The 12,069-nt window shown below is 35.6% G+C and overlaps 1 protein-coding gene across 2 annotated transcripts in view; it reads left to right on the top strand.

Annotated features, from left to right (window-relative positions):
• The window catches only part of RELN (reelin), a 545,649-nt gene that overhangs the window by 446,024 nt on the left and 87,556 nt on the right, over positions 1-12,069 (top strand). For both annotated transcript variants that reach the window (XM_044679411.1, XM_044679410.1), the window contains exons 35-38: positions 2,536-2,676; positions 2,796-2,973; positions 9,633-9,717; positions 10,756-10,938. In XM_044679411.1, the coding sequence (XP_044535346.1) occupies positions 2,536-2,676; positions 2,796-2,973; positions 9,633-9,717; positions 10,756-10,938 (587 nt within the window). The remainder of the gene's footprint in view (positions 1-2,535; positions 2,677-2,795; positions 2,974-9,632; positions 9,718-10,755; positions 10,939-12,069) is intronic.

Consider the following 12,069-nt stretch of genomic DNA (forward strand, 5'->3'; position numbering starts at 1 on the left):
ATCTTCCTGCTTCCTCTTCTTAATTAGTTACTGTTCTCTTCTAAACAGTTTCTCCTAATTCCATTCCACCATTTCTGTAGGAACCATATCTAATAAAATGTTATAAAATATTTTTCTTATTTAAGTAGGATGTGTATGTATACGAATGTCTGTGCATATAATTACTTAGCCAGGGAAGACAACCTTTTACTCCTCAATTCACAAATGTCTTGTAAGTGATTCACCAAGAGAGATATCTTCTCTTATGCTGATAATAATAATAACTAACATTTACATAACATCCACTGTGTGCCAGGTGCTTTGTTGATTGCTTCACAATTATTAATCTCATTTGATCCTCAAAATATTCTTGTGAGGTTGGCACTATTATTATCCCTATTTTTCAGATGAGGAAACTGAGGCAAACAGAAATTAAAGATCACACAACTAATAAATATGTGAGGTCTTATTTGAATTCAGATCTTCTTTACTCCAGGGCAAACAGTCTCTATGGATGGAGAAAAAAATGCCTCTTCTTATTAAGAGGAGGAAAATCTTTCACACATATTCCAGAAAAATCACTTCCACAAATATAAAATTTGGGAGGTGTGGCTAGGCACTAATTCAATGGAAAAGATAGGTTTTAATGAACTAAAAGCTCTATTTATTTTTATGTAAATATGATTCAGTTTTTGATAACTTAAATCTCTTCACAATTTGGCCCCTCCTTACCTCCTTCACAAATTTGTGATACATTATTTCCTTTCCTACATTCTTCAGTCAAACTAGGTTCATCATATTGCTCTTTCTCACACACAACATTGTTTCTAGGACTTTTTCACTGTCAGAATGCATTTCCTTTTCTTACCTCTGCCTCTTAGAATCCCTTTCTTTCCTTCCAAATTCAGTTGCCACCTCCTACAAGAAGTCTTCCCTGATCCACCCAGCTCCCAGTTCTTTCACCCTCCTCGGTTGCCTGGTTTCTATTTCATAAATACTTATGCTCAAATATGTTGTCTCCCCCCTTAGAATATGAGCTCCTTGAAAACAAGAACTGTTTCATTTTTGGTTTTCTATCTTTAGCGCCTAACATTGTGCCTGGCACATAATAGATGATCATTGGTTGATTGATTTTGTGGCAACCAATAAAGCTAAGGTCATCTTAAAACGCATGGAGAAACAGAGTATGTAGAACTAGGGAGAGGATCAGTCCCCTGCACTCTGTCCTGGGCTGAGCACATCTGAAATATTGTGTCTGATTGGTTCTGGGCACCACTTTTGAGGAAGGACATTGTTCACATGGAGCACATTCAACATGCAGTTATTATTTAAAAAAAAAAAGCCCTGGGATCCTAAAGGCTGTCATTTATATGGCACTGTCATGTGCATCAAAGTCAGAATTAGAATCTGGGACATCTGGTCTCTTGTAAATCCAGCATTCTATCCACCACATCCTGTTGTCATACGAGGATTTTGTCCAAGAAACAAAAGACCTAATAACAACAATAATAATAATTTGCAATTACAGAGCACTTGAAAGTTTACAAAGTGCTTTTTGTGTTATCTATTTTAATCCTCCCAACACCACTATAAGGTAGGTGCTATTGGTCTCATTTTTACAGGGAGGAAGCTGAGACAGTCAGATCAAATGACTTCCCCAAGGTCACAAAGCTAGAGAGTATCCGAGGTAGGATCTGAACTCATTTCCCTGAATTTGTCTGCATTTTAACCACAGTACAATCTGTATTTTAAAGATATTCACCTAGAAGAGAAGTAATACCTTTTGTGTTTGGCCCCAGAGGTAAGAATTAACTAGGAATACGTTACAGTGGGTAAAGTTAGGGGAACTATCCTTTCCCATACCTTTCTAATGGTAACTAACAGGAAAGATAAGGCATATTTTAAATTAAGTAATTTTTTTGTGGCATGCTCTGGGAACCTGCCAATTATAACATTGTTTCTATGGGAAAATATGTTGTACGTTCCAGACATCCAATTTATAAATAAACTTCTGGATCATTAATAATTGAGAAGACAGTCTGTATTCCTTTACAATAGTTCCATTCCTGGTTATTACTCACCTCATAAGAATGCATGCATTCATTCCTCTGCTTCTAGGAAAGACCAACTGAAGTAGGGGTATCTGAGTAGCACAGTGGATAGAGTGCCAGGCTTGGAGTCAGGAGGACCTGGAGTTCAAAAGTGGCCTCAGACACTTCTTAGCTTGGGTGACCCTGAGCAAGTCACTTAACCCCAATTTCCTAGCCTTTAAAGCTTCTGCCTTAGAATCGATGCATAGTTCTAAGACACAAACTACAGTGTGTTTTTTTAAAAGACTAAAGGAAGTAACTAAAATATTGTCTTCGCATTTCATATGTTCTGTGTTTTCTCACTTGATATAGTTATGATGAATTATAGAAAAATGTCTTCTGCCATTTTAAAGGAACTTTTCACTGGAGCAATTAAAACTAGGGAAAGTGGCAAATTAAAGAGAACTACATGAAAATCATTCTTGCTGGCTTTCGTTAAGCTGAGTGATCTTTCTTCTCTGCCTAGCTCTCCCAGGACAAGGTTCAGATGGATTCAGTCAAACTATACACCTGGTGCTGATTCCTGGGCTATTGATAATGTCGTCTTAGCTTCTGGGTGTCCTTGGATGTGTTCAGGACATGGAATCTGTGAGTTGGGACACTGTGTGTAAGTAATCACAAATCTTTTTTTTTTTCTTCTTCCTATTGCAAAAGCCCAACTGAGCCACTTAAAAGTTTACCTTTCTTAGCAATAATGCTCTCTCCCTAATCATTTTTCCCCCTTAGGTGTGATAGGGGCTTCGGTGGGCCTTACTGTGTTCCTATCCTCTCCCTGCCCTCTGTTCTTAAAGACGATTTCAATGGTAACTTACATCCTGATCTTTGGCCTGAAGTCTATGGTGCCGAGAGAGGAAACCTAAATGGAGAAACCATTAAATCTGGAACTTCACTCATCTTTAAAGGGGTCAGATAAGATTCTAGTTATGAATTTTAATGTTTTTAATTATAACTCTTGCCTTCTTCATTCACTAGACTGTATTTTTGAATTATTTCAGGCAGGGGAGTATAATACTTTTCACTCTGTTATCATCTTCCGCTCTGGGCCATATTTTTCTTTGTGTGAAACACATTCATTTTTTATAAGGACTTGAACATGATACTTTTCTCTACTTTTTAGCCATAAGAGCTTTCATGTTCTCTAGGGAAGAAAAATGCTCTGTTTTTGGTTTTTAATCTAGGCTCTCTCCTGGGATATGAAATTTACATATGACCACATATTTAATATAGAATACAAACTATTTTCCTGTGAAAGTTCTCTGGCTTTTTGTATTTGTTTTCTTATTTAGGAGGGAGGAATTTTCCAAGAGTGAAACATCTTATAGTTCTTTTTAGGAAGGAAGTTTCAGGAACTTCATCAGGTCAGAAAGAACTAAGTTCAAATCCAGTGTTAGAAATGTATTAACTGTGTGACCCTGGACCAGTCACTTAAACTCGGTCCTGCTTAGTTTCCTCATCTATAAAATGAAGATCATAGGAATCTTTGGATTGTTGTGAGAATAAAATATAAAATTTGTAAAATGCTTTGCAAACCTGAAAGCACTATATAAATTTTAGAATTATTGTTATTATTTCAGGAATGAATGAAAACCAAATGAAATTTTAAAATAGTCTATATTTCTGTGTTTTGACAAAAATTTCCAATTCCTGTGTTGTATTCATAAGTAATTGTGTGAGGCACTTTTGTTAACCTGGCAAAATTTCATCCTTGAATACTTGCCATATCTGATATCTCTCAGCATGGAGAAAGCTGTTAATCTAGGTGTGCAAATGAAATCTTTAAAAAAAATCTTCCAAATTCTATACTACCTTAGATGATTAACACCTACAACTTAGAAAATTAGACACCCTAGAACTTTTTCAATTATAAGAAGTGCATGCCTATAATAAACCTTATTTGTGTCCAGAATTCTTCCAAGGTGTTTAATGATGAGAAGGAAACATGTTTGCTGCCCTGGGGTGTAAAAATCCCCAAGGGCCAAATAGGAGAGAAAGATGTGCTTAAAAGTGAAAACTGCTGTTATATTTTCAGCCTTGCTAACAAAGCTTTTAATTAACATTTGTAGTGAGCTCTTTTCCCGGTTTTTCTTTGTGAAGAAACTGACAAGAAAACAGAAGTGGAAACCTATTTTTATAATGATCTGAATCTCTTCACTTCATTAAAAACCAAAGTGGAGAAGGACAAACCTGTTTACTTTCCCATCCTCTATCCAAGTACAAGAACAACCATATCAGACACTTCCTAGCTGTGTGACCCTGAGCAAGTCACTTACCCCATTGCTTAGCCCTTACCACTCTTCTGCCTTGGAGCCAATACACAGTATTGGCTCCAAGGCAGAAGGTAAAGGTTTAAAAAAAAGAAAAAACAATGTACTCTCAGAGCACGACATCCTATTAATGTCCTATTTTGGTAGAGGTGACCCAGTGGTTAATAATGTTTAATCAGGGACTGACTTCATATATTCCATTGGTATAAGGAACTCATAGTTTGGAACCTCTCCACTGAGATAAGTGAGCAACACATCTGTAATTCACAGGTCTAGAGGTTATAATAAAATGATATCTTCTACTTAGATAATACTCTCAAATTTACTGAGCTCTTTCTCAAAACTATCTTATCCTCATTTTACAGATTAAGAAACTGAGGCTCAGGAAATTATATGACTTGTCTAGAGTCACATTAGTAATAAGTATGCCTGTCAAGCGCATGGGCTAACTAATGCTACCAAGTTGGAACTTTTTAGTATGACCTAGCAACAGACTTTGGAAAGATATCCCTTTACGAAGACTGTTTTATACCAAATAATCTATGAAGATTGTTGATTCAGTTGTGAAGGTATCATAACCTGTATCCAAAGAATGAATAATCATATCAAAGAAATCACACCTTTTGCGATATTAAAGTTCAACACATAGAATAGCATATGAGGAACTGGAAAGAATCAGCAAGACCAGTTCTTATATCAAGATATGAAAGGGAAGCACTGTGAGAGAATAGAAAGAATTTTGGATTTGGAGTCAGAGAACCTAGGTCTGCCTGCCCCTTATTACATGAGTGACCCTGGGCAAATCCTTTCACTTCCCTAGGCTTCAGTTCCTTTTCAGAAAATGGTGGCCTCAAAGGTCCCTTCTAGCTCTCAATCTATCTTATCTTACTTTAAGTAAATATACAATACAACATACTGCACTTAGAACAAAGAAGATTCTCTTGCACAGTAAGTCTCTAATTTTTTACAAAATTAATTTCTGGAAACTGCTTCATAAAATGGATCATTACAAAGCAAATCATATTTGATTATAGAACAATATGATAACTGAAAAGTATGTTCTTTACCAGTGACAGAATCATATTAATGTTTTAAAAGCCAAAATATAATACCTACAAAAATATAAGCTCTTCCATTGCCTTATCATCATGTGAGGAAACTTTAGGTCCATGGTGGCGAACCTATGGTGCACATGCCAAAGATGGCATGCAGAGACCTCTCTGTGGGCATGTGTGCTGTCACCTGCCAGAGTTAGTTACTAGAAAGGCAGGGGGACTTGGGAGGAGCTGCTCCCCTCCCCCTCTCCACCACACCTTCCCAACCTCTCTGTCCAAAAGCCCAATGGAAGTATTTACTCCCTCCCCTAAGCTGAGCTCTCAGGCCACTCCCCTCTCTTTCTCCCTCCTCTGTCTAGAGTAAGGGAAAGGGAAAAGCACTCAGCTCGGGGAAGTGGGGGAGGCATGGCACATGGTCTCAAAAAGGTTCACCATCACACTGCTCTAGGTTATCAAAGACAATGACTGCTGAGATGCAAGTTTTGATAGGTTTTAACAGTTCTAATCACAGGCTATATCATTATCTGAGGAATAGCTTAGGTAAGTAAAGAGATAGTCATTACCAGAAATTTGGCCACTAGTAGATTGATTAATTTGGGGCCATTGCAACCCTGGAAACAAGCAAAAATACAAAACAACCCTTGGTCTTCTGTGATCTCCTTTTGATTCCTCAGTGATCATGAAAGAGAGATAAATAAAGGGGACATTGAATACCAACAATCACCCAAATCTTAGACCATCTATAAACATTAACTTCTTGTTCTTAGTGTGAGATCTTTGTCTATTAATAAAAAAAAATAGATGCATTGACCCACCTCTACATTGACATTCTCACTACAAATTAAGCCCAAAGACATAAAGAAACTATAAATGGAAAGTCAGCTTTTTCTTAGAGCAATGAATAAAAGAGTTGGCAGAATTAGTTTTAACATGTACCCCAAGATAGTAATAAATGTCATTTCATGGTACATGTCATCTCATCTGGCAGTACTCAAAAGAAAGAGAAACAAAAAGATCACAGTGGAGTTCATTTCAGCTTGTGCACTACCTTTTATTGTCAAGAAGCAAAGATAAATCTTTTTAGAATATAGCAAGATCCTCTGAATTAAGCCAAAATCTAGCCTAATCTTCAGTGACTTCTAAGCAAAAGAGAACAAAAAGGCAATAAAGTAGGTTCAATAATCTGACTCAGGGTCAAGAAAATAAAAGAGGCCATCGTGTGTAGAATACTCAGAATCCTTAAGCCTCTGCCTCAACAATACTTTCTTTAAAAAGACAGCCATAGTAAAAGCCTGATGCCCCAAAAACATAGGAAATGGATACAAATTTATATGACTAACAAGTCATTTCCCAATAGAGAAGAAAGTGGTCAAAGATATAAATAATTTTTGAGGAAAAAATTCAATTATCAACAACCATACAAAAAATGTTTTAAATTACTAATAGCAAGATAACCCCAAACTAAAATAAATTTGAAGTACCACAAATTAGCAAAAAGAAGGGAAAAGAAAATGTTATTATGGTCTATTGAATATGAAGAATTCAGAGAAACTTGAGAAGGCTAATATGAACTGATGTAGAGAAAAATAGGCAGAAACAAAAGAATAATATACATAATTAGTATGATAACAGAAATGAAAGCAACAATAAAAGGCAATCCAATTCAAATCAAACACAATGGTCAATGATTCCAAATAAAAAAGAATAAAACATTCCATTTTCTGTTGGAAATGAACCACAAAAATGAAGTTACATATGCAGTCAGTCACAACCACCATAGTAGACTGCTGTACTTAATTTTTTTAAACTGGTTATTTATGTGGTAAGTTTTTATTGGGAAGTAACTGATGTGTCAAAATAAAATACAGTTTTTTTAAAGTGTGGAGTCAGAATACTCTAGGTACAGAGAGAACTGAACATCACAAAAAAAAAATGAAATTGGAACCTGACTGAAAACAGCTACTCTTGCAAGTCATTTTAAAAATCAATCTATGCACAGTCAATCTTTTATTTAGCACCACTATTTGTTAGGTGCTGTATTAGATGCCAGGAAAACCAGAAACAGTGCTTATAATGTGCTTGTGGTTGTTGTTATTCAATAGTATTAGTTAGGTCCAATTCTTTGTGATCTTATTTCGGGTTTTTTTAACCCTTACCTTCTTGTTTTAGAATCAATAATAAGAATCAAGTCCAAGGCAGAAAAGCAGTAAGGGCTAGGCAAATGGCATTACATGATTTGCCCAGGGTCACACAGCTAGGAAGTCTGAGGCCATATTTGAATCCAGGATTTCCCGTCTTCAGACCTGGCTCTCTATCCACTAATTCACCTCAGTGCTCATTTGGAGCATTCTTAACAAAGATACTGTTATGGTTTGCCATTTCCTTCTCCAGTTCATTTTACAAATGAGGAAACTAAGGCAAACAGGGTTAAATGGCCTGTCCAGGGTCACACAGCTAGTAAATGTGATTTGAACTCAGGAAGTTGAGTCTTCCTGATCCCAAGAATAGCCCTCTATCCTCTGAGCCACTGAGCTGCCCTTAAGAGGCTTACAATCTGGCATTAACTCAACACTGATAGCAAAGGTGAAAATCAAAACCAAATTAGATGTAAGGATAAAGTTAAGAAGATGCTGCCCATTATTACAACAGTTCCGAGCCCAGAAATCATTAAGGACATGAGTTTAGGAAGCAAGTTCATGTGCAGTCCTTTAGAGAGAAGAGTAATGAAAGATTATGAGCAGTGGCTACCTTAGGAAATAACAAGAACTTTGTGGAAAGCTTGGCATGAGCTAGATCATCCTGAGAGTCTTGCTAAATGAAACTGGAAGGGGAACAACAAATAAACAGGAAGAATACCTTGGGATTGTCTCATTTGCTGGTATCTGTATCTCCTGTGCATAGCATAGAGCCTGGCACTTAATAAATGCTTAATTTATCTATCCTATCAGGGAAGAGAAAAAGGAAACAAGCTTTTATTAGTTGTATTCTATGTGCCAGGCATTTTGCAAATATTATCTCATTTGATTTTCACAACAACCCAACAAAGGGTTTTATCACCCCAATTCTATAGATGAGGAAACTTGGACAACAGAGACTAAGTGACTTGACCAAGGTCTCAAAGCTTATAAGTGTCTAAGGTCCTATTTGAACTCAAGTCTTCTGACTCCAGATCCAATATTCTATCCACTGCTGTATCTGTCTCATAAAAGCCAAGGCAACATCTTATAGCAGTAATATGCCATATCTTCTACTTTAGTTACTAGTCTGCAGATAAATTAACAGAAAGCACTCAAAGAATTGAGGTACTTATATAAGAATGTAAGTATTTAACTCCCATAGTAAGAAGTTTGTTTAGGAAGATATAGTTTTATCAGTTGTCACAACTATCCTGTAGAGTTGGGAAGAAATGAACCTTTAAGACTGTCAGACCCAGGTAACCAAAAATAGTAAATTAGCTGAAAAATTACTAAAGCTAATTTAATCTCTTTCTGGTGGCCTGAAACTTCCCTGCATGAATTGCTGAAGCCTAGGCATAAGAACTTAACCTGAATTATGCCTTATTTAACTTGAAGAAGTAGGGGTTTATTCATTCAGCTGGAATGCATGCCCCAGGGGTTGTCTGAATGAGCCAAACCATAGTACTTAGCTTGAAGAATTCTTGGAACCCTGGGAAAAAAGTTACCTATTAGCTTCAGGCATCCAGCAGAAGTACTTGGCACATTTCCCTTCTCCTAGCATGTTACTCTTTTCACATCTAGCTGTGTTCCAAAGAGTTTATGCTTAAATAAATATTCCTGGAGATTATAATAGTAACTCAGATTTAGATGGTGCCTTAAGGTTTGCAAAGCACTTTAAATATGCCATTAATTCACTTGATGCTCATAGAAGCCTTTCAAAGTGGGTACCATTATTAGCCTTTCTTAAAGATATTTAAGACTATCATTTTTGCATTGCTTCTTGAAATTCATAGCAAGTAAGTGATTTTTCATTGAGTCAATAGATTTGTTTTATCTGAGTTCAAAGGAAATTTTAACCATTATGAGAAAAAAAAGTTTTGTGGACAAAAAAAATCTCATTCATTCAGGTATTAAAATAAATGTTCATTGAATTTATACTTCATAACATGTTTATGGATTCTTGAACCTTCTGGGACCTTCTTAGTATGCCTTTAAGTAAACCAACTGGTAGGAAAATAATATAGAAAGTGACATGAGATCATTTATATCATTTGTTTCTATTTTCAGGAAGGACTAAGGATGCTCATTTCCAGAGACCTAGATTGTTCTAATAGCTTATATGTCCAGTTTTCACTTAGATTTATTGCAAAAGGTAAGATACGTAGCTGTAACCATGTTTTTATATCCTTCCCACAAAAGGTACACAATGAACAAGTCCTTCCCCTCCCCCAGTAAGAATGATAGGATATGCAACCAATACGGCATGGTTAAAGTAAAGATTTGATATTGATTTCTAAGAATTCACAATTGTTAATTGGTTCTTTTAATATTACTTTGAGAAGTCAAGTTAGTTATTAGTTACTTTTAGTACATAATATGTTCCTCCTCTGTCAAGTGTGGATCAGATAATTATCATTTTCCCCCAGAAATGATCGTATTAAGTATAATGATAATTCTAGCTCTAAGGTAACTAATTTTGTCACCATTTCCATATGCCTTTCCATCCACTTTTTCTATTTTTAATGATTTATAACTTTACTTTAAAATATATCTTGGACAGCTATTCCAAACAAAATTTCTACAAAATTTTCCATTCTGATTTTTCATATTAATGAATCAGATTTTATAAAAATATCCAATTTTCTTTTAACCTACTCATCTTTGAGAGTAGGGACTATACTTTATCTAAACTTTGTATTTCCCCAGTGCCTTCCACAGTGCTCTGTGTACAGCACATGAAAGAGTTGGACTAAATGATCTCTAAAGTTCCTTCTAGCTCTAAATTACATGAGCTATCTATGGGAGTAACTTTCTGTATCACAGGATTTGGGTAAATGTTTTGAAGAAGCTTGCTGTGTTTCCAACGAGTCAAAAGACTTTGCTTGGGTTTTTTTGTTTGTTTGTTCATTTTTGCTTAAATCAAATTCCACAAGCTTTTGTGTGTGGTTATTGTGTGTTCTTGGTCATGTACTTATTGCTCCTTGAGCTCTCTGCCCTGTACTTTGGGATATCTTATTCATCAAGATACTTACCTTCCAAGAATTGGAAGGAGGATTGTCTTGGCTTTGAAATGTGGTTGGGGTGAGGGAGATTATTTCCTGCACTGGTGCAAAAAAACAAAATGAGCTTAGTCTATGTTGCTTCTGCTCTTCTGTGACATATTAATGCCTGTGTCCCCTCTTCATTCTAGGTACCCCAGAGAGATCTCACTCTATTTTATTACAGTACTCCATCAGTGGGGGCATCATTTGGCACTTGATGGATGAGTTTTACTTTACCCAAACAACCAATGTCCTCTTTATTAATGTTCCCCTGCCATATACTGCACAAACCAATGCCACACGTTTCCGGCTCTGGCAACCATACAACAACGGTAAAAATAAACCTCCTTTCCTATGCTTGCAAATTGACTGAGACACATTTATTTTTGTTAAGATGAGAATGCAAGCTTCTAACTAAATAAGGGTGTTTTATGCACAGATCATTAACTTTTTAATATGGCTGAGGTGATTTGGATTTGAGAATATAACACCTTGTTACTATTTTAATTCATTGTTTCAAAAGTACTGCTTTCCCTTCATGAGATGAATATGGCTATGGTAAATGCAAAGAAGACCCCGTAGAGACTTGTTCCAAAATATGAACTTTAGTTGTGGTAAAATGCTACTTCTCCAAACTGTTCACTTTTATCTCAATTTTGCTGAAATAATGGTTTGTACATATACATATAATTTCAAATTGTGGAGTTCCATTCAAGACACTATTATAGGCACATTACAGAGTTTGATCGAATAGGAGGTACTGATACGAAATGCTGCAGTCACCCATTTAAAAAAAGTAAAATATGGATCACATTCTTTTTTACATTCTCTTCTTTCTTCACTGGGATGCCATTGAAAGAAATAGAGTTGAATGCAGGTTTGAAATGGTGGTTGAAGATGCTCCTACAAATCGATAATGTTTTCTGGCTTTGCTTCTATTGTCTTTTATAAAAAGGAAGCCTTTTGTAGCATTTTACTTTTTTCATTACCTTCAAATTAGAAAAATGTAATTTTATTACATAGACTTCTGAAAAAGTAAATAGTCCCAAATGGTGATGAGTATCAAAAAGTCAACAGTAAAATAGAATCACTTCATGTGATTTTTATAACAAATGGGTCTAGAACTAAAATAAACATTTTAAAAAATTATACTGCAAATAGAAAAAAGTCTAGTATCATTAACCTTTTTTGTCATGGACCCCTCTGGCATTTTGGTGAAGTCCATGGATCAGTAGCCAGAATAATGTCTTTGAATGGATACAATACACAAGATTATAAAGGAAACCAAGTATGTTGAAATACAATTATCAAAACATATTTTTACAAAATAAGTTTAAAATCAGGTTAAAATCCATTATCTAGAACAGCTCAAATAAAGCTCAAATAGAATAGGGGTCACTAATCTGTACATAAGGATCCCTTTGGGCCATATATTGACTTAATTTTAAAATGCACTATAATCT

Source organism: Gracilinanus agilis, chromosome 5 (assembly GCF_016433145.1).
Source record: "Gracilinanus agilis isolate LMUSP501 chromosome 5, AgileGrace, whole genome shotgun sequence".
Taxonomy (NCBI): Eukaryota; Metazoa; Chordata; class Mammalia; order Didelphimorphia; family Didelphidae; genus Gracilinanus; species Gracilinanus agilis.